Genomic DNA, 24,589 nt, shown 5'->3' on the forward strand with positions numbered 1-24,589 from the left:
TGTACCATGTGGAGCCATCTAAATGTCTCTAGTTATGGACACTATTTAAATATCCATTGATAATTCCTTTAAATCCCCATAAATTTATTCAAATTTTCTTATCATTTCAGGGTAGTACGACTTGCTTTTAACGAAAAAAAAAAAAAAAACAGTTATAAAGGTTTTTTTTACGAACTAAATATCTCTTCGTCCTGAAAATAAATCTAAATGAAGTCTTTCTTGTGTAACTACTCTCATAGATAATCACATGCTAGTTGTAAATTATAAAGTCATATTTAACTATCATTACCTACTCATGTTTGACTAGGCAAGACATCACAATTCTCTTAGGACATGATTCCTAATTATTTCAATGTAAAGTATTAAATAATGACTTCAACAATTCAGTTTAATTTATAAGCGATTTGCTTTATATACATAAAGTGTATATTAGCTCTAAATTAATACTTTTTCTGTCAAGCAAAAAATATTAAACAAGACAGGAAAAGGATCATCTTGATATATAATATTTTGAAAAATCTAACTATCAACGTTTAATTATTATAAAACACCATTATCCATGTTATATCTATTAGTATTGAATTGCAGTTAAATAAACAATTAAGTTAGATATTGCAGTGACTAATTATAAATAAAATAAACCAATTAAAGTAAATTAATTATAAAACCTAAATAAATTATTAACTAAATTAAACCAATTATAAATCAAACTAATCTAATCAAATAAAACAAAATATAAATTAACTAAACTCTTAAAGCAATTTAGAAATACAAGACGAAAAAACATCATAAATGGTCTATGTGGTTTCCCCACAACTGAAGTTTAGTTCCTATGGTTTAAAAACATCTAGGATGGTTCTTATACTTTCAAAACTTTTGACGATTGGTCCTTATTGCTAACTTCGTAAAAAAATTTCCGTTAACCAAATAGCATTTTCGTCATTTCACTACCACAGGGACGATTTATGAGGTTTGTCATTATTTAAAGAAAATAAAAAATAAAAAATAATTATTTAATATAAAACTCTCTCTCTCTCTCTCTCTCTCTCTCTCTCTCTCTCTCTCTCTCTCTCTCTCTCTCTCTCTCTCTCTCTCTCTCTCTCTCTCTCTCTCTCTCTCTCTCTCTCAAATCAGTTTCCCTTTGATCCTGTTCTTCAATATCAAAAGCAAGAAAACTATATCCAACCCTAAACACCCAATTCCTAAATCAAAGGCGATGATGATGAATTTTTTGTTTTCAGGGTAAATCGAGTGATGATGAAGAATTGTCGTATCTTGGAGGGGTAATTTCTAGAGGCTTGTAATGGAAAGAAGACGATTTCCTGCAAAAAAAAAAAAAAAAAAAAAAAAAAAAAACCCATTGATCCTACTTCATAAACAACATTACACTGAAATCCAACGAAAAAACGGCGTTACTCACCTTTAGAATCGAACAAAGGAAAAAAAGACGAGATTCATCCGTCTTCTAAGAACATATAAATGTTCACAGTAGTGGAGACCCAAATCGGCTAACCGTTTAACCACAAACCTAGGCTATTCTCCGGCTGATACATCTAAAATTGAGGTCAAAGTAGAACCGGAAACCGCCTTTCTGACTTTATTAACTAACCCAGGTGACTGATTACCTGTGAGTAGCCATAGGATTATCATCCCAAAAGAATAAACATTAGATTTCACTGTTAAATTTCTAGTTTGAAGAACAACCGAATCAGTAAATGAGAAAGTTCTACTCCCCTCTTCATATAGGCGAAAACTACGGCATCAGAATGTTTCCTCGTTAACCAATGGGGAAAATCTTAAATCACAGAGCTTACAAGAGAGTTTAGAATCTAGAAGGATGTTTTTGGGTGTTAAATTGTCGTGTAGGATCTCTTCAGGTCGAGAAGTGTGCAAGAATAAAAGAGTATTTGCGATTCAAGAAATTGTCGTGTAGGATCTCTCAGGGTCTCGAAGAGGAGAAGAACAGAGGAAGCCAATAATCTTTAACAAACACACATCTCCATGAGAGAGAGATCTGATGGAGAAACATTGAATAGGGCTCAAAAAGAGAGAAATCGAATGGGTTTTTTGTGCATTTATTTAGTGTGTGCATGGGTGTATACGAGAGAGACAAAGATATAAAGAGACCTTTGCATATTATTTCATTGAAAAAAAATGAAAACATCATAAATGGTCCCTGTGGTAGTGAAATGACGAAAATGATATCCAATTAACGGACAAAACTTAACGGAGTTAGCAATAATGACCAATCGTCAATAGTTTTGAAAGCACAAGGAACCAGCTATAATGTTTTTAAACCACGTGAACTAAACTTCAGATCTGAAGAAACCATGAAGATCATTTATGATGTTTTTTCTACAAAGACTTGCATTATATCTACAGCTTTTCAGGAAATTTTTTCAAACGAACAATTTCAACAAAATCTTTCGATTTCTTATTTTACTATATCTGGTTTATATATTCATCTATCCGTAGAGTACGATGAATGTAGCATAGAGTACATTCAATGTAGCACGACACCTGCTTCCACAGCCTAGTTTTCACGGTTTTAAGTTGATCTCATTTTGCTTGCGGCTACCACATGAATCATTTTTATTTTCTTTTCCTCGGACTGCTCTTCCACATCCTAGTTTTCACCGTTTAGGTTGATCTCATTTTATGCTCGCGGCTACTACATGAATCATTTTTGTTTTCTTTTCCTCTGACCGGTAAGATGTCTCAGTTCATCAGGTTGTCAGTGTTATCCATAGATTTCAGTAGCTCATAAAGTTGTCTCTTTCTTATCCATAGATTCAATTATAGTTTGAAAGGTTAATCTATTCGGAAATCTCCAGAGCTATGCTTTATTTCAACTCTACGGAGCATTTTGTCTTACTACGTCCTTCCCCGTCTATTACGCATATGAAAATAATAGAAAAATAGGATTCAGTTGACATCTGTCTTTCTCTGAATATAGGATTGACTAAGATTCAAGCCATAACACATGGTTTCATAAAACCACACAATTTTCCCATGCTATTGGAGCCGGATATAACTTGGCGACATTGATCACTTCCCATGACACCAAACATCATAACATGTTACTATTTAGGTCCATTGTAGCAAAGGAATCATTTATAACTTTAGGACCCCCAAATCCATGAGGGTTGATCAGGCTAAAAAGCTTAAAATTATTGTCTTGTAGTATACATATAACATATATAGATTTTCTGAATTCTGATCTGGTAAAACCTTACAAACATAACTATTAACTAAACCCTAAAACATAATCCAAAACAGAGACCCTAAAATCTTTACCTTCTAAACCGCATGAATAGGACTATGATTCGAATCCATTTTAGAAGAAGGTCTAGCACCAGGGTTACTTGCATGAAACGCCGACTGCCGGCTCAGCCCTCCAACTTTCAGTGAAGTCGGAGCACCACCACCATCACCTAATGTCAGCTTCGACATCCCAAGAAGATCATCAACATTGATCGGACTCTTTGAATGAACAGCAGTCGGCTTCAGAACTTCATGAGCTTCAGTCTTAGCCATGGAATCTTGATCTTGACAAGAGGGTCCAGGCCAGTACGGAATAGCAACCGGTATGATCGGAGAAACGTACGCCGGAAACATCATCGGAATCAAACACTGTGAACCAGAACCACCCTCGAGATTTACACTTACAGTTGCAGGTGTTGGTGTGGGGTCGATTTGGGGATCTGCGGTGGTTGAGTTAGCGGAATCCATCGACTCGCATTCTTCTTCTTCTAGAGTCGGGATGGTTAATGGGTTTTTGACTGATTGAGTCTCCGGTTGCGACGGGAAATCGTCGGCGACGATGTCGAAAAGGCTGGATCGTCGTTTTCTTCTTGAGATATTGCTTTGTCTGATGAAAAATTTCTGAGCATGACTTGCGACTTGAGTTGGTGTTCGTGTAATCACATAGTTTCTCGCGATTCCTCGCCAATCCCCTTTTCCGAGCTTCTGTAAACCTAATAAGAACATCCGATGTTCTTCCTCCGTCCATGGAACGCCTGCAAATCGAAACACAAAATCAGGATGAAATTTACAAAAACTGATTAAAACCCTAAAAATTCGATATTTATTTACCTTTTTTCCTTTCACGGCTTGAAGACGAGCCGGCAACGAAATCCTCCGAGCCGTAGCCGTCACCGGCGGCGTTATGATCCGGGGTATCTCCTGGCGAATCAAGGTCGGTGCCGCCGCCGCCACCGGAAAATCCATTGAAGAAGGCGCCGCTTCCGGATCCGTTACAGTGACTCAAGTTTCCCATACTTGCACTCTTCCGAATCGATCCATCTGTAATCCGAACCCCAAATAGCTTCAGACCTCGATTAGGGCAAGTTCGCGAGTTGTGTCCATTGTTGCTGCAATGAGAACATCGCCTAGTCATCGTTGATTGACTGATTATCTCCTCTGTTCTTCAAATCGATTGCTATGAAGATCGCGTATGTAATCGAAAAGGAGGTGTAAATTAAGGAGATTGGGATAAAGAATTATGCTTTTTGATACGTTTGGGTAGATAGGATTTGAGATTTGGACGGATGTTGGTTGAAGAATTTATTAAAATTGGATTGAATGAAAGAGGAAATGATGAAGAACACACGACAAAGATAGAGAGACAACATGATCCATTTGCAAATAAATGTGTATATAGAGTCGACCAGGTATAAATTTCATTATCGCCCTTTACTTTCATCTAGTTTACAAATATAGTCCTTATATTTACTTAATCATCTAAAAGGTACTTACATGCTTTAAAAAACTAATTTGAATAGCTTTGCATCATAAGTTTTTTTTTTTCTAAATAAAAAATTTTAAATCTTATTTTTGAACAAATTATTTTTAAAAATAATTCTAATTTTTTCTTACAAGTTAAAAGTAAAAAGTTTCTACATGTCATCAAACATATTTTAAGGATGTTGATATGGATCACATTCTCTATGTTATGTCACTTTCCGGTCTCCATACAATATTATATTTTTTAGGAAATAACTACCATACCATTTTATTATTATTATTATTTTTAAGATGAAATGTATATAAAAACAAATATAAAGAAATTAAATGAATAAAGACGATTGGCTTTTAGTCCTCCACCCTACGTTGTACCATCTTTTTTTTTAAAACGGCAAATCTATACTACTCCTAATACCACATATGTCTCCAATAAGACTTGAACCCTCAACCTCTAAAAAGGAGGGCAACACCCGGACGTTGTGCCATCTTGAGTAGTTAATCTCTTCATATAACATGAATGCAGGGCAGTGTTTCCATCCCCTCAACGTCGTTTAGGGCTTGCCACATCACCTCCTCCACGTAGTGGGGTCCTATACCACACATCCTAAGGGTAGAGGGAATGAATCATTCTCAACCTAATATTACATCAACTTTTCTCTCTCTTCTTTCTTTTATCTTTTCTAACACACAACACATGTAAACGGTATCTTTCCCAACCCATCACATCATTAATTTTAATTTAATTAAATGAGAAAAGTTAAAATAAAATGAAACATAAAATATATATATATATATATATATATATATATATATATATATATATAAAGAGAGAGAGAGAGAGAGAGAGAGAGAGAGAGAGAGAGACGGCAACGGGGGTGGGGAATACAGGGGACCCCAATCCCCATCCTCATCCCCATCAAGGAATATAGATGAATCCCCGTTCCCACCCCTAACGGGGACCGGAGATCCAATGGAGAATCGGGGATTTCTTTTTCTCTTTTATTATGAAAATTTTTATGTAAGGAAAAAATCTAAATTTTAATTTTACCTACATAAGTTTAAATATTTTAAAAAACATAAAAATATTCACATATTGCATAAAACTATAAACAAATTTCTACAAAAATTAAATTCCTATATGAAAAATCAAATAAAAAATGTATAAGAGTGATATTTGAGGTAAAATAGATAAACCAATGAGAAAAAAAATTATACACGAGGTTAAATTGGATAAAGAAGAAGTAAAAGTACAATTCCAACCAAGTAATGACTAAGAGTTTGTTTTTGTTTGGATAAACTTTTAGATATTATAAAGTATACTATAAATATATGTTTTGTATTATTTGTATATATATAGTAATATACATATCCCGGGTCCTCATCCCCATCCTCATCTCCATTTTTTTATTTGGGGATTCCCCATCCCTGGTCAACTTGGGGATTCCCCGATCAAAACGGATATGGGTTTTGGGTTTCCCGTTGGGTCTGAGGATTTTTGTCATCCCTATATATATTAAAAATAACATTTAATTAAAAAACCACACTACAATAATATTAATTAAATTCTACAAATGAAACACGACAAACTAAAAAAATACTTAAATTCTAAAAAAAAAAAGAGTAATTTTTTAATATATTCCACGCTACCTCATAACGAAAATATTTCATGATATCGTGTTCGATATACTCGTTTTTTTGTTGCGTTTAGAACTTCTTTGTTGGAAACTTTAGGCTCCCGTGTATTCATCTTATGGGTGAAAACAATATTAAACTTTTTAACTTTTTGGTGCATATTTTCCCATTGGTATGCAATTTGATGTGTTGAATGATCTGAGCATCCAAGTTGCTGCTTAAAATAATTTATAATTAATTGCCAAAAAGATGACGATATATGTTGAGTAACATGTCTATTTTCGAAAGGGTCGGTGTATGCTCTCACCAACACCACTTCTTCAATTTCAGACCATTATGCGATTAGAACTGGCCTAAAAATGACATCCATTTTCAAATTTTGAATTGAAATGCAGAGAGTAGAGTAAAATGGAATAGAACTAAAATAAAGATAAGTGTGGTTTTGAAATGGTATTAGGGGTATTTATAATAGGAAATTTTATTAAAAAAAATATTTAAATTAGTGTCTTTAGGAAGAATCACATGTCTATCAACCCACATATGACCATTGGAGCGGTACCAATTTTGTCTCGAAGTCGTTAGCTCAATGATATCAGTGATATCCGTCAGCCCAAAACCTCTAAATCTCACCACTCAGTACACCCTAAAAGGTGCTTAGACTTGTGTTATGAAATCTATTGTGGCAGTTAATAATCATAATTAAATATTCAGTTTTAGCATCATGTGTTGTGGGTGATATTATTTTACATATTGTACTAACTGATAATAAATTGTTTAATTAAGGTCTTGTTTGGCAAAATAGGTAAAAAAAAATAGTTTCTAGCTTATAAGTTAGCTTATAAACTATCTTTTAGGCCATGTTTGGCAAAAATAAGATAGTTTATTGTAATTTTTTGTTTAGTACAACAAAAAAAAATAGCTTATTGTATGTAGCTTACAATATAGTTTTTAAAAAGCTGTTTGAAATAACTTTTGAAAAGTTTATGAAGTTTTTTCAAGAATATTTTAAATAGACCATTAATTAGTACAATAATTTTATTTTAGTTTTATATCTAAATATCCATTTACGTCATTTTACATTTAAAATCTAGTTTATCAGCTATTTTTTACTAAACACTATTGATTCATAAGCTAGTTTATCAGCTATCATCTATCACCTAGTTTTTTTAACTAAAAGTTAGTTTTCCAGCTAGTCTGTCAAAAATAATCTAACTTACAACAAGCTACTTCCATGATTTTACCAAACATTAAATTACAATAAACTAACTTATTTTTTGTTAAAGAGAACCTAAATACTTGATGAATTTTAATTATTACGATATATATATATATATATATATATATATATATATATATATATAAATTAAAATTGATTTTTTTTTAGTTTTTTAAATTATATTAATATTATTATTATTTTGTTTTCTTTAATTCAGTGAATATATATATATATATATATATATATATATATATATATATATATATATATATATATATATATATATATGCCAGTTTACTATTTGTAAAGTCAAAAAACAAATTATATATCTAAAAGTATTATTTTTCTATGTACTTTTATTAATCTTTTAGGATTTCTAGGATTTTAGGATTCATGTGTTTTCTATTGAAACCTCAAAATATATATATATATATATATATATATATATATATATATATATATATATATATATATATATATATATATATAAAGAGAGAGAGTTAGGTTCAAATGTTTTTACAATCTATTGTGTACTTGTAACATTGATGATGACCAATCATTTTAGTTATTTTAAGAAACTAATTAATGCATATTAAATATTGAAGGTTTAATTAATGCTCATTATATCTTTAACATGTAATATACATTAATTATTTTCTAAAAATAACTAAAATGATTGGTTAGAATCAACCTACATGCACACAATACATAGTTAGAACATAATAACTTAACCCTATATATATATATATATATATATATATATATATATATATATATATATATATATATTCATGTTGTTTAAGAATTTACATTTACAATATAACAAATGTATTTATTACCAATTTATATATATATATATATATATATATATATATATATATATATATATATATATATATATATATGAATCTTAGGAATAATAAAGTTATCATTTTTTGGCAAAATTGGTCCTGCACTTTGCTCCTCATTCTTTTTACCTATTCTTAATGCTCCAAGGCATTTGGAAAATTCATAAAGAATAAATATTATAGCACATGTAATCGATCTTGTACCCAAAGTAAATGGGACACGATTAATGATGTTTCACATAAAGACATGGTTCTAGACCATTCTTTTGCCATAATAATTTTTGTTTGCCATATTCTCAAAATTTTACTATGAAAAGGGAAGCCGTAATCATAATCGAATTTTGAGAACGCAATATATAGAATTTTCTTAAGTTGAATCAATCCAACATGAAATTAATATATAAATTCTTGACTAAAGGTGATTAAAATCTCAATACAAGCTCTTTAGAATGATTATAAACTTAATCTAAGCTTTTTAGATTTGAAATGAAGTATAATTTCCTCTCCCTTAATTATAGCAAAACAACTTTTTCAACCCCTTCAACCTCACGCATTGAAACTTTTGTTTTCTATAATTAACATTTATAACTTGCAATACTTATCATAATTATCATTCTCCCACTAACATGATGATTATTAGCATAACACTTATGCTCCCATTAGCTTTGACATGTACTCAGAAATCAGCTATTAACCTTTTTACCAAAGGTCAGATTTCTGATACTAGATTGCTTTGATAAGACTATATCAAAATCATACACCTTATCTTAGATAGCTCACAGGTGTGTCTAAACAATTTCAGAACTATGAAAAGGAATGTCGTAATCATAGTCTCAATTGGTTAGACCTTTGTTGTTTCTCATAAGTCCATGTTAGTGTAAACTACTAACGACTTTGAGAATGCAAAGATTACTATCTACTTAAAATCTACTTAGTGAAATTGTTTGCTCACCATCATTTTCATGAATCGGAGAGAAACATTATGACACTTAGATTTTTATGGTGTATGAGTTCCTACCCATATGAATTTGTCAAAACCTTAGTCATAAGACAGCTTAATGACAAATCCAAACACATATGGACTGAACTTATGCAATTTTAACGTCTTGCCACCTGGCAGTATAGGGTCTGCCATTGCTTCCAAGTTGTTATGCAACCAATTAAGAACTCTAAGAACTCATATGAAGAGCCAACTTTAACTGGAATGGGCACAAAATATGTCAACACGATAGGTTATAAACCTCAAGTCGTGTGCTAGTGAAGAACCTCAGGTTTTATTCTTGATTAGCTCTTGAGACTTTCAAGACCTTTAAGACTCCCACTGTCCTCTTGACATATAAGACTCTCTTGTCAAATATTCAAGGGATAGTGCGGATTCTTTATCAAGACAAACACTTCACATAATTGGCCTAAGTTGGTCTTTGTTTTATCCAAAACATCACAACTTGCCAACTTCAAATGTTCAAGAGTAGGACACTTTTACTCTTACATTTGACACGTGTTTTTAAACCTTTCTTTAAGATATGTCACTCAAGTTATAATCTTAGAGTATAACTCTAAGGATTGTTTTGGAACGAAGTATGACTTATCTTCTTGATTTAACCACTTCAACAATTCATAACTCCTCTTCTTAGCTATCAGAATGCACTTAGTGGATGAATCGTGATAAGGTCTCTTAATCATTAAGATGATCATATAACATGATACTAAATTACTCTCCCATCTTTTCAGATTTGAGAAACTTTTATCCTTCTGCCTAATTTGATTCTTCTCATTCGTTCTGCCATACATCGAAAATTTTCCAATGTATCAGAATTATACTTAAGCCTGTAAGTATAACCATATTTACCAAACTTTAGTAAATCATTACGAATAGTCTTATCGATTATTTGTGGTGGGCTTGATCAGTGCACATGAATGTGTACTCGATCTCTTAGCCCTTCAGGATCTTTTAGACTCCCACTGTCTCCTTGACATATACGACTTTCTTGCCAAATATTCAAGAGATAGTGTGGATTCTAATCAAGACAAACACTTAACACAATTGGCCTAAGTTGGTCTTTGTTTTATCCAAAACATCACAACTTACCAAATTCAAATGTACAAGAACAGAGAACCTTTTACTCTTACATTTTACTAGTATTAATAAACCTTCTTTAAGATGTGTCACTCAAGTTACATTTGTGGTGGGCTTGATCAGTGCACAAGAATGTGTACTCGATCCCTTAGTCCTTTACTTGACTCACACATCCATGTGAACAAGTAATTAGTCTTAATTTTCCAATGCTTGAAAGTTCTCATTCATCATAGTATACAACTTGCATGATTCCAAGTTCCGGTCCAATTGAAACTGACATTTTTGGTCCTTGCAATCAATACTTTTACACTTTTTAGGAACCTTTTAATATTTAAAGTTTGGCCACAAAACTTTTACGGTTTGACAACTTTGATCCTTTTTCTAAAAATTTGTTAATTCCTATCTTTTAATTCTTTAGCCGTTTTGACACTTCTGATCCTTGCAGCCAAAATTTTTACATTTTTTCATAAAAACATGAAAAAACGGTTCGGACATAGCCCGGACTTTTCACCCTTTCATTTTCTACGTCTGTTATATTTATCGATTCGGAAACAATATTAAAAGTTTTTGGCCCCCGCGTTGCGGGAATAACCTTTCTAGTTATAATAATAGTTTTATAAATATTTTTTAAAAAGTTATGTCATCAATAATTCCAACAACTACTTTTTGTCCTGACAAATTTATTAACAATGAAAAGTGGGCAAACATCTTTTAAAAGTGATTAAAAAGAAAGTTGAATAATACATAAGTTGTTGTTTTTCCTTAAAATAATCAATTTTGTTGCACAAAATATGAAAGTGATTATTTGATCTTTAAATAGTCAGATGATTAAAACCAAAATCAATTTCTACAAACACTAAAAATTGATTATCACGACCTGAAGTAACAAAATCAAAAGGTAATCGTGTTTTATAATGCAATCCCAAACAACTCATGAATGCAAATTAAAAATGTGTCATTATTAAAATCGACACAAAGTAAAATAATCAATTTTCTTGCACAAAATATGAAAGTAACTATTTAATCTTTAAGAAAAATTAAAAAATTTCCAACCTTTTCTGTAGAAGGATATTTGAATAAGGTGATGGTGGAGAACCGGATTTCTTTTGAATCGTATAAGATCACTTTCTGAAATGATATTTACATCCTATGTTTGGGTTATAGGAAATCCACCTTATGAAAATCCAAAATGACACTTGTTTTTATAGGCACAAAAACACATGTCAAATCGTCAGAAGGTTCTAAATTCTTATAAAAGAAGAAGAGATGAGAAGGTTAGGGTTTTCGCCTTTTATATTAGTTAGGAGAATCATGAATTTAATGACATAATCAATAGTTACCAAAATTGATAAGATTTATCAATTTTATCATAATCACCCACCGCCAAGGGCTCTATCCCTTGGACCCCACTAGGGTCAACGCCCCTAAGACCTTGTAAGGGGGTGTGGCCCCTTGACCACCGTTTTCTATCGTACCGGGTTATAACTCTATCTTATATACACATGCACTCCGCATTTTCCAAACATATAATATAGAGTACAAATAATAAGCTCGTTAGCTCACATATAAGTTCCAATTACATTAAAATGTCTTGTGAGACTAAAATCACCAACATTTTCTTCTTAGTTATCATTCTATTTATTGGATCAAGACAAGTGTTAAAATCAAAAGAATTGATTAACAAAGAGAATTAATAGTAGCCACTTGTCATAATCATATATGAGCAGAAAGATAAATAGAAAGAAAATATTAAAAAATATTTAAATTTTCAATCTTTAAATAGTCGGACGATTACAATCAAAATCAATTTCTCTATTCAAAAGCCTTTCAACAAAAACATGTGGGTTAAAATTGAACATAAGACAAAATGCAAGTACTAAAACATTAATATTCCATTCCTGTACATTTTTTCACCTTTGCGTGCATAAATTCGGTTTAATGCGTCTCATTAATACGGTATTAAGTTCAATTTAAAAAAAAAAAAAAAAACAAAAAACAAAAAAAAAACAAAACAAATAACAAACAAGAAAAAGAAAACTTTTTATTCAGTTAAAATATATGTAATCATAATTTAGAAGTTTAAATATATTATCAAAGAAACTATTATAATGCTCAAGAACGAGCATAACAATTCACTAATTATGAAAGATCTTTTGTTTTGTTTTTTCATAAAAAAAATAGATAATTACATTATGTAATGTTAAATGTTTTATAGGATATTATACAGCCCAGTGGGATTTCATTTAATCCACCAATATTCTTTTTTTAGCATATTAATCAACTCGTTAAAGGTATTAAATTTATGTAATATGGATAATTTAAACTAATATTACGATTATTATAACATTGGAGATTTTCTATATTTTGCATTGACTTTTTTTTAATTTGAAAATATCTAACTTAAAAGTGAACCAATTATTGTACCAAAGGGTACGATAAACAATGTAAAATAATATATTAATATAAAAATATTTAGAAAATAATATTTTGCATATAAATTCATGATTTGCATGCGCACCACGTTTCTTTTGCCGTCTTTTGAGGGTATGTATATAGACACGTGGGATACTAATGTCCGTCTATTATTACATTTGGCACCAAAAATTTAATACCTTTTTTTTTCTTTTTCTCGTTCACTACATACATTTCATTTGAAATATATTTTTCTTATAATATAAACGTGACTATGGTTTTTATTTAAGCCTATATAATTATGAATGGGGTTGTGTTTAATTATATTTTGTTTCGAATGGTTTAATGGAATACAAACAAAAATAATAATTAAAAAGTATCAAAGGAGTCGAGAGAGACTCAAAATGTGTTCTCAAATGATGATATAACATAGATTTTGGTTATATATATATATATATATATATATATATATATATATATATATATATATATATATATATATATATTGTCGTTATTATACAGTTATATATCTACAGGAATCTTTATTATGTCACTTCTTTCATGGTTTGGCAAAAATATTTTTCTTTAGCTTTTATATTCGGCCAAACAATTTTGTTAAGTTAAGTATAATATGGAATATTACATTCTTCATAAAAGGAATTTTATAAAATTTATATGACGTCATGGACTCAAAACACCTCAAAATCATGCCATTATCAATTGATGCAACGGTTTCACAATCGATGGTTAGGCTATTGCACTATTTACTTAGCAATATGTTTTTTTTTTTGGAAATGCACATCTCTAACTAAGTTTTCGGATCAGCTTTCGTGTACCTGTTAATCTTTTGTTGCGAACATGAGGCTATGTCTCATTTTTTGGAGTCATTTTAAGCGAACTTTCATGACCATGTTTGTTGCGTAGTGTCAATATTTGAGCATGAATCAATGTGTTAATCATATCTTTCACATGTTTTACCAACTCACTACAATCCAAATGTTTCGAATTTAGCAATACGTTGTAGTTTAAGCGGTTGTTATGTACAGTAAAATCTATTTATACCTACTTTATCGCATTGGTTATTGGTAGAACCCTTCTTATCGACACAAAACTTGTCGGGTACTTAGATGGATTCATTCCATGTCTTTGTTCAACAGCAACTAGAATATATATATATAACTCTTAGCCTCCAAACTGAGTGTTACAATCTAGAAGGAACACAATGATATTGTTATCATCTAGGGACGACAAAAATCCCCAGACCCAACGGGGAACCCGAAACCCGCATCCATTTTAATCGAGAATCCCCAAGTTGACCGGGGATGTGGACGGAGATGAGGATGGGGATAGCCCTAGACCTTTAGACCCGACCCAGTATATGTATATTACTATATATACAAATAATACAAAACATATTTATAGTATACTTTATAATATCTAAAAGTTTATCCAAGTAAACAAACACATTAGTCATTACTTAGTTGAAATTGTACTTTTACTTCTTCTTTTATCTAATTTAACCTCATGTATAATTTTTTTTCATTGGTTTATCTATTTTACCTCAAATATCACTCTGGTATATTTTTTTTATTTGATTTTTCATGGATGAATTTAAATTTCGTACAAAATTTGTTTTGTAGTTTTATGTAATCTATGAATATGTTTATGTTTCTTAAGATATTTAAACTTATGTAGGTAAAATTGCAAGTTAGATTTTTCCTTACGTAAAAGTTTTCGTAATAAAAGAGAAAAAGAAATTCTCGATTCCCCTCTGTAGATCCCCGGCCCCCGTTAGGGGTGGGGATGGGGATTGGAATGAGAATTTGGGGATGGGGATGGGGATTGGGTCCCCTGTATTCCCCGCCCCCGTTGTCATCTCTATTATAATCAATTTCCAAACACACATATGGTGCATTATATTGAAAAGGAATGTTTAATGACATCTGGGACGCTTTATAAGGGTATAAACCTTATACTATCACTTATGAATTAACTCACAAAAGCAACCTTCTTAAACTAGAAATTGGAAGTGATGAATATATCATGACCTATGTATAATGTGCAAAAAAATTATGTTGATTTTCCTATCGTGATTAGTGAGCCCATGCATGGTAGGGATTTAGTCATCACAATCATAGTCAATATATCTTCCTATACAGAGTTTAGTATCTTTATCACCCCCCCCTTTACGGCTTGAGGGATAATAACACATATGATAACCTTCAAACACTTCTCATTGATCATGACTTTGTTTACAGAAATCAAAACAAACATCCTTCAAGCAAGTCTAATCTAAACTTGTAACGATCGCCTTCCGAGGTATAAATTATTTAGATTCTCAAGTTTTATGTTGGGCTACAATAGAATTTTTTATGGGATTGGGCCTCTTTGCTTTGGGCCGAGCCTTAGTCTGCCCATAAGTCGTACGCGGGACGTAAACCCGTTGTACGCTGGGCATAGCAATTAAATGAAGCGCGGGGAGGAGAAGCGTACGCCCAGCGTACGCGGCCAGAGGAAAACCCTAATTTTAGGGGTTTAAGGCTATATAAACCCCGTTATAGCCTCCTTCCCTGTTTTCCCATCAGCCTCCTCACTCTCAAGAAAACCCTAATTCGTTCTTATCCTCTCTTTGTGTGTGAAGAAGCTTTTGTGAGTGTTTCAAGGAAAGGAAGTAGTGTAGAAGGAAGGGAAGAAGTTGGAGAAGAAGCTTGAGCTCAGGGATCTGGACCTTACACCCTCTTGGTCAGCAAAGGAAGGTATAAAGTTCTGAACTTTCTTCCTCTTTCCTTCTAGATGTAGGTTATGGAAGTTTGGACCTTTTTAAGTCCAAAGGTTGAGTCTTGATCTTGTAAGTCGGTTTTGGAGTTTGGATTGCCATCGTTAAGGCTCAGAAACATCTTCCTAGCAATAAAGTTGTAATCTTTGTGGCTTATATGGAACCATGCATGAGATATAGTTAGCTCCATGGAAGTAGAATGTTATTTTTGGAAGTTTGAGCCTTTATAGCCTTTATGAGACTTGTAAGCCATCAAGTAAGCAACTTTATGGCTTAAGACATGGAACAAGCTTAGGATCTAGATTTGTAGCTTCTGGATCGGATTAATAAGCACTTAATGAGATTTTTGCTTAACAGGGCTGTACGCTGGGCGTACAAGGAGGTACGCACCGCGTACAAGCCAGCAGCGAGTACACTCAATGTACCTTGGTGTACACCCCGCGTACGCTACCAGTTTGGACTTTGAGCATTTGGGCCTCGGAGTGGGCTGTGTTTTGGACTTAGAGTCTTTGGGCCTTAGGAGTCATCAGAAGTCAGCAAATATGGGCCTTATAAAGGTGTTGGGCCTAGGGTAAGGCCCAATAGAGAGAATTGGGCCCAACATAGGAATTAGGGCCATTATTGGGCCTTTAGTAGGCCATTGGAGGTCTTAGAAGGAATTAAGCGTTTGGGGCCATGTTTGTGACCCACACCATAGCAGGGGTAAAATGGTCATTTTACCCTAAGATTAGTTATCAATATTTGATTTAGTGTTTATGGGATTTGTAGCCGGGGAGTTCTGGGGCAGCAGTCAGACAGTCTCAGTTTTAGCACCCCGGTAGCCAACATTACGAGGTAAGTTTCCTTCCAGTAGGAACGGGTCTACGGCCACAATACCGACCAGTTTAGTTGGCAGTAGTTCCGGGCCTTGGTCCGATGCAGTAGTATATATGCTTGATGTCTTCGTGATTCATGCATGTTCTGTTATGAGTAGTAGGTCGGGCACACCCGATATAGAATGTGATTATGCTATACGTTCATGATATGTTATATCCAGTTACTCCAGACTTCGGTCTGATGTCGGGTGGGGCCCAAATTATTCCGGACTTTGGTTTGATGTCGGGCGGGGCCCAAATTATTCCGGACTTCGGTCTGATGTCGGGCGGGGCCCAGTATGTTTTATCTGTATTATGGTATGATATGTAGTAGTTTGGGGGAGCTCACTAAGCTTTGTGCTTACAGTTTTCAGTCTTGGTTTTAGGTGCTTCCGCAAGAAAAGGGAATAGTTCGGGATGATGGCATTGCACACACCATAGTTTCAGCTTTTGTCCTGGGAGTCCCGACTACTTTAAGTGCGGTCGGACTGTGCACATGAGCAGAGATTGTACAGCTACTACTACCACCACCACAGCAGCAGATTTGATTTGCTTTCATTACAATCAGAGGGGACATAAAAAGTCCCAGTGTTCGAGTTTAGGCGCATCAGGGAAGGTATCGGCACCTGCCCCTGCTACTTTGAGGATTACGGACGGTCGTCAGGGCTGGGCTGAGGCGCCAGTGGCGAAGAGTAGAGCTTTTCAAATGACAGAAGAGGAGGCGCGAGTGACGCCTGACGTTTAGCAGAGCTACAGTATTGTTTGATTCGGGGGCTACCCGATCATTCGTCTCTCTTGCGCTTAGCAAGAGGTTTAGCAGAGCTCCAGGGGAGCTGGATTGTCCACTTGAGGTTGAGATAGCAGCTGACATGACCGTTAGGGTTGCGAGAGTACATAGAGGATGTTCCCTTCAATTGTTCGATGAGCAGTTTTCGGTAGACTTAGTCCCTATTCCCCTGCGAGGGAATAAGGTCATAGTAGGCATGGATTGGCTGAGGCCCAATGGGGCGGTGATAGATTGTGAGCTACAGTTAGTGAGAGTTCGCACTCTTAGTGGGGGAGAGTTAGTGATTCAGGGCGAGAAGCCACAGCGCGGACCAGTTCTGTGTTCAGCAGCGAGAGCGAGGCGCTATTTCCAGCAGGGCTGCGCCGGTTATATTGCCAATGTTTTAGATGCCCGGGAGAAGGGAAAGACTACGGTTGACGATGTTCCGGTAGTGCGAGACTAGCCGGATGTATTTCCCGAGGATTTGCCTGGAATTCCTCCTGAGAGACAGGTCGTGTTCAGGATTGACCTGATCCATGGTGCGGCTCCGATAGCCAAGGCACCGTATCGGTTGGCTCCTCCAGAGATGCAGGAGTTGTCTATGCAGCTGCAAGAGCTGCTAGACAAGGGTTTTATTAGGCCGAGCAGTTCCCCCTGAGGAGCACCGATTTTGTTCGTAAAGAAGAAGGACGGGTCGCACCGTATGTGTATAGACTACCAGGAGTTGAATAAGGTGATGGTGAAGAATCGTTACCCACTCCTAAGGATAGATGACTTGTTTGATTAGCTTCAGGGAGCATCTTGGTTCTCCAAGATTGATTTGCGCTCCGGGTATCATCAGATGCGGGTTAGGGATGAGGATGTGCAGAAGACTGCTTTCAAGACCCGCTATGGCCATTATGAGTTCGTGGTGATGCCGTTTGGGCTCACCAACGCTCCAGCCGCATTCATGGACCTCATGAACCGCGTATGCAGGCCGATACTGGATCGGTCTGCGATAGTATTCATAGATGACATCTTGGTTTATTCCAAGACGCAGGAGCAGCATGAGGAGCACCTGAGGGAGGTGTTAGAGACCTTGAGGAGGGAGAGGCTTTTCGCAAAGTTCTCTAAGTGTGAGTTCTGGTTGCGCGATGTGCTGTTCCTTGGGCATTTCGTCAACCAGAAGGGTATACTGGTAGATCTGGCTAAGATAGAGGCTGTGATGCAGTGGGAGGTTCCGAAGTCTCCATCATAGATTCGGAGCTTCCTAGGTTTGGCAGGGTACTATAGGAGATTCATCCAGGATTTCTCCAAGATAGTTGTACCGCTCACCCGACTGACTAAGAAGTCGGTGGTGTTTCGTTGGGGGCCTGAGCAGCAGGCAGCATTCGAGACCCTCAGACAGAGATTATGCGAGGCACCATTCCTTACCTTGACAGAGGAAGTAGAGGATTTTGTAGTCTACTGTGATGCTTCGATCACAGGTATGGGAGCAGTGTTGATGCAGCGAGGCCGCGTGATAGCTTACGCCTCTAGACAGTTGAAGCCTCACAAGGCTAACTATACTACGCATGATTTAGAGCTAGGGGCAGTGGTGTTTGCCCTCAAGATTTGGAGACATTACCTTTATGGGGTCCGTTGTACCATCTACACAGATCACAAGAGCTTGAGATATCTCATGGATCAGCCGAATCTTAACATGAGGCAGCGTCGGTGGTTAGATGTGGTGAAGGATTACGATTGTGAGATCCTTTATCATCCAGGGAAGGCCAACGTGGTGGCCGGGGCCCTGAGCCGCAAGGTGGCAGCAGCACTGATCAGGGATATATGTCTGAGGATGACAGTGACTACTCCATTGTTGGAGCAGATCAGAGAGGCACAGGTTGAGGGCCTCAAGGAGGAGAGGCAGAAGTGTGAGAGGATCATGGGTCGAGTAGCTACCTTTGACTATGACAGTCGAGGACTGTTGACCCTTCATGGGAGAGTTTGGGTACCGTACTGGGGCGGTGTACGGCAGGTATTGATGGACGAGGCCCATAAGTCTCGATTTTCCATCCATCCAGGGGCGACAAAGATGTATAGAGATCTTCGACCCTATTATTGGTGGCCCTGCATGAAGCGGGATGTCGTCTGGTATGTAGAGAGGTGCCTGACCTGCAGGAAGATCAAGGTAGAGCACCAGAGGCCTCACGGAAAGATGCAGCCGTTAGACATTCCAGTGTGGAAATGGGAAGACATCACCATGGATTTCATCACTAAGCTTCCCAGGACCGCGCGTGGAGTGGATTCGATTTGGGTTATTGTGGATCGGTTGACGAAAAATGCTCATTTTATACCGATCCAGGAGAGCATATCGGCGGAGAAGCTAGCCGATATTTATGTGTGAGAGGTTGTGGCACGGCATGGAGTGCCTGTTTCGGTGGTGTCAGACCGAGACGTCCGTTTTACTTCTAGATTCTGGAAGCGGTTTCACAACGAGATGGGAACTCGTCTCCATTTCAGCACCGTTTTCCATCCTCAGACGTACGGCAGAGCGAAAGGACGACTCAGACTCTCGAGGACATGCTCCGGGCTTGTGTTCTAGATTTCGGTGGCAGTTGGGATACGTATCTTCCGTTAGCGGAATTTTCGTATAACAACGGTTACCATGCGAGTATTGACCGCCCTCCTTTCGAGATGCTCTACGGGAGGAAGTGCAGGACCCTGATTTGTTGGGGCGAGGTCGGTCAGCTTGTCATTGGGAGCACCGAAGTGGTGCTCAAGACGACAGAGTTGATTCAGCAGGTTCATAGTAGACTGTAGACTGCGCAGAGTCGGCAGAAGAGTTACGCCGACAGGAGGCGTTCAGACTTGGAGTTTCAGGTGGGTGACATGGTCCTCCTGAAGGTATCACCCTGGAAGGGTTTCATCAGATAGAGGGGCAAGCTGGGCCCCAGGTTCATCGGTCCTTTTAGGGTTTTGGCCCAGGTGGGTCGTGTTGCTTATCAGTTGGATCTTCTGGCAGAGCTCAGCCAGATCCACAACACCTTCCATGTTTCCCAGTTACAGAAGTGTTTAGTGGACGACTCAGCGGTTGTACCCTTAGAAGACATTCAGGTTGATAGCAGCCTGAATTACATTGAGAGATCGGTCACGATTTTGGACCGGAAGACAAAGACCTTGAGGTACAAGGTAGTTCAGCTAGTGAAGGTGCAGTGGCAACACCGGAAGGGTTCAGAGTGGACGTGGGAATCCGAGGAAGAGATGTTTGAGCATTACCCGGAATTGTTTTCAGATTCATTAGCAGCGGACTTCGAGGACGAAATCTGATTCAAGTGGGGGAGATTTGTAACGATCGTCTTCCGAGGTATAAATTATTTAGATTCTCAAGTTTTATGTTGGGCTATAATAGAATTGTTTATGGGATTGGGCCTCTTTGCTTTGGGTCGAGCCTTAGTCTGCCCATAAGCCGTACGCGGGGCATAAACCCGTTGTACGTTGGGCGTAGCAATTAAATGAAGCGCGGGGAGGAGAAGCGTACGCGCAGCGTACCATATTGTACGCCCAGCGTACGCGGCCAGGGGAAAACCCTAATTTTAGGGGTTTAAGGCTATATAAACCCCATTATAGCCTCCTTCCCTGTTTTCCCATCAACCTCCTCACTCTCAAGAAAACCCTAATTCGTTTTTATCATCTCTTTGTGTGTGAAGAAGCTTTTGTGAGTGTTTCAAGGAAAGGAAGTAGTGTAGAAGGAAGGGAAGAAGTTGGAGAAGAAGCTTGAGCTCAGGGATCTGGACTTTGCACCCTCTTGGTCAGCAAAGGAAGGTATAAAGTTCTGAACTTTCTTCCTCTTTCCTTCTAGATCTAGGTTATCGAAGTTTGGACCTTTTTAAGTCCAAAGGTTGAGTCTTGATCTTGTAAGTCGGTTTTGGAGTTTGGATTGCCATCATTAAGGCTCAAAAACATCTTCCTAGCAATAAAGTTGCAATCTTTGTGGCTTATATGGAACCATGCATGAGATCTAGTTAGCTCCATGGAAGTAGAATGTTATTTTTGGAAGTTTGAGCCTTTATGAGACTTGTAAGCCATCAAGTAAGCAACTTTATGGCTTAAGACATGGAACAAGCTTAGGATCTAGATTTGTAGCTTCTGGATCGGATTAATAAGCACTTAATGAGATTTTTGCTTAACAGGGCTGTACGCTGGGCGTACAAGGAGGTACGCACCGCGTACAAGCCAGCAGCGAGTACACTCAATGTACCTTGGTGTACACCCCGCGTACGCTACCAGTTTGGACTTTGAGCATTTGGGCCTCGGAGTGGGCTGTGTTTTGGACTTAGAGTCTTTGGGCCTTAGGAGTCATCAGAAGTCAGCAAATATGGGCCTTATAAAGGTGTTGGGCCTAGGGTAAGGCCCAATAGAGAGAATTGGGCCCAACATAGGAATTAGGGCCATTATTAGGCCTTTAGTAGGCCATTGGAGGTCTTAGAAGGAATTAAGCGTTTGGGGCCATGTTTGTGACCCACACCATAGCAGGGGTAAAATGGTCATTTTACCCTAAGATTAGTTATCAATATTTGATTTAGTGTTTATGGGATTTGTAGCCGGGGAGTTCCGGAGCAGCAGTTAGACAGTCTCAGTTTTAGCACCCCGGTAGCCAACATTACGAGGTAAGTTTCCTTCCAGTAGGAACGGGTCTACGGCCACAATACCGACCCGTTTAGTTGGCAGTAGTTCCGGGCCTTGGTCCGATGCAGTAGTATATATGCTTGATGTCTTCGTGATTCATGCATGTTTTGTTATGAGTAGTAGGTCGGGCACACCCGATATAGAATGTGATTATGCTATACGTTCATGATATGTTGTATCCAGTTACTCCGGACTTCGGTCTGATGTCGGGCGGGGAGCGATGTAGTGGGCAGGCCCAAATTATTCCGGACTTCGGTCTGATGCCGGGCGGGACCCGATGTAGTGAGCGGGGCCCAAATTATTCCGGACATCGGTCTGATGCCGGGCAGGGCCCAATGTAGTGGGCGGGGACCAAGTTATTCCAGACTTTTTTCTGATGCCGGACGGGGCCCGATGTAGTGGGCGGGGCCCAGTATGTGCTCTCTGTATTATGGTATGATATGTGGTAGTTTGGGGGAGCTCACTAAGCTTTGTGCTTACAGTTTTCAGTCTTGGTTTCATGTACTTCTGCAAGCAAAGGGAAGAGCTTGGGATGATGGCATTGCACACACCACAGTGTCAGCTTTTGTCCTGGGAGTTCATTGCAGTTACCATGTTATGTTGATATAGTTCTTTTGTCATGACACATCTATTATAACTTTTTGGGATTTATGACGTACGATTTCATGATATATTATAAATGGTTAATATATTTAGTATTATTCAAACAAAAATTTTGGGGTCGTATTTTGGGTTGTTTTAAAACTACATCGTATGGCTAAACAACCATCCAACCTATCATTGTAATTTTTCATTACTTGTGACTTATGTGCAAGCCTTAGATTTAACACTTATACAAATTTAAACATCTTCATATGCTTGTATAAAAAGCGAAATAACCGTGTTGCAATACAGGGTGGTAGGGAAGGAATAACAATCATGGCAGGAATCATGTAGGCCAAAGTCATTTAACTAACATTAGTCAACCTCCACTTAAAATACAGTTTTTGGCCATTAGCAATAATGTGGCATCTATTACATTCCATATTGATTCCCAACTTTCATAAAAGTACTTGTTATAGAATAAACGAGAAAGCACAAAGAATCATACATACAAAGACATAATATTTAACGTGATCTAGTCAATGTGACCTACGTCTACACAGACATAGGGAGCATTTTTATTCACAAACTCACAAAAAGTAACGGTAAAAATCAAGACACATAAAGACCTCATAAAGATTCTCTAATGATCTCAAAAAAGATAACCTATAAATCCTAGTTAACAAACCATATTTATATACTAGGAATTAACCATGAAACCCTAATGGGTCAAGCCCACCCATTCATAGGTCCAAAATTATGTTAACCAATCACAATACGTTATGCATCTTCTTTTAGAATCTCTAATATTGATAGATGTGTATGGGTGCCTTCCATGCACCTAGGAGCGCCTTTGGCAATGTATGGAGCGAATCAGTAGTTTCTCAGTGCCTCAAAGAGCTTACAACTTATCACTCATGATTAGTCGTGCATCCTCCATGAGCAACGCATTCTCCCCTAGAAAATTTGTCAAAATTGCATCCATGGAGTGCATCCTTCATTAGCAGCACATCTGGAGAATTCAGGAGCGCATTCAGCAACAGACAGCGCATCATCAAAGGCCAAGAATGCATTATCCACAGCGTATCCTCTCATGTGCATCCTCAAAACATCGAGTGCATTTGGTGTAACACCCAGTTTTCAAGTAATTTTAAATTCATCCCTTGGGTTTTAATTATGTCATTATTGGTCCTTGAAATTGGGTGGAATTAGCCCTAAGAAGCCCCAGTGGCAAAATAATAATTATTGGGATCTTGAGTTGTACGTTGGGCGTACATATAGGTATGCTAAGTGTACTAGGGCGTGGCCTAGTACGTTGGGCGTACACATATGTATGCTGGGAGTACATGTTTTCGGGTGCAAACCCTAATTTTTTAGGGTTTGTGGATTATTTAAGCACCATTATGGATCATTTTGCCCAACTCTTTCAGCCTCCAAGTCCTCAAGCCGTTTTGAGTAAACCCTAACCCCATAAGTGAGCATCTTGAGCTTCAAGTGTGATTTTTGTGTGCCAAAAGGAGAAGAAAGTGCATCAAAGGAGTCAAGGAAGGATAGCAAGTTTGTAGATGTTGGATTATCATCTTCTTTGGAAGCTCCAGAAGGTAAAAAACTTCTACCTTTATGATTGGATGGTTTGGATCTTATTTTGGTAGCTTTATGGTGTTCTTTTTGTCCCAAAAGTCCCAATATTATGCATGCTTTGTTTTGGATGTGTTTGGCTGTCCTTTCAGACCCAAGGATGGGTCCTAAGACATAAAAATGAAGTCCATTTAGCTAGTTTGGTTCCTTGTTCTTTGTAGGAGGTCTTAATGGATTAAGACCATCTATTAAGGACTTTTTGGACGACCAAAGTCTTATAGTTTGAGGCTTTTTGGTTCTGAAGTTTGAGCTTAAGTGCTTAATCCATTAAGCACTTATGGAAGTTTTATGCCCCGCGAGGGTACGCCCCGCGTAAGGCAGGGTACGCTCTGCGTACTAAGTCAACCACCCCATAGGTGGTCAATGCGAGGCGAGGTACGCCTCGCGTATGC

General features: G+C 36.9%; 1 protein-coding gene across 1 annotated transcript; it reads right to left on the reverse strand.

Annotated features, from left to right (window-relative positions):
• Positions 1–3,096: 3,096 nt before the first annotated feature.
• Positions 3,097–4,629, reverse strand: LOC145057182 (transcription factor KUA1-like). Its single transcript, XM_079004967.1, has 2 exons — positions 4,096–4,629; positions 3,097–4,019 (listed from the first exon to the last, which is right to left on the reverse strand). The coding sequence occupies exons 1-2, from the start codon at positions 4,397–4,399 to the stop codon at positions 3,301–3,303; spliced, it is 1,023 nt and encodes a 340-aa protein (XP_078861093.1). The 5' UTR covers positions 4,400–4,629; the 3' UTR covers positions 3,097–3,300.
• Between the last annotated feature and the right edge of the window lie 19,960 nt (positions 4,630–24,589).

The sequence above is a fragment of the Lactuca serriola genome, chromosome 6 (assembly GCF_051521515.1).
Source record: "Lactuca serriola cultivar US96UC23 chromosome 6, Lser_US96UC23_V15, whole genome shotgun sequence".
Lineage (NCBI taxonomy): Eukaryota > Viridiplantae > Streptophyta > Magnoliopsida > Asterales > Asteraceae > Lactuca > Lactuca serriola.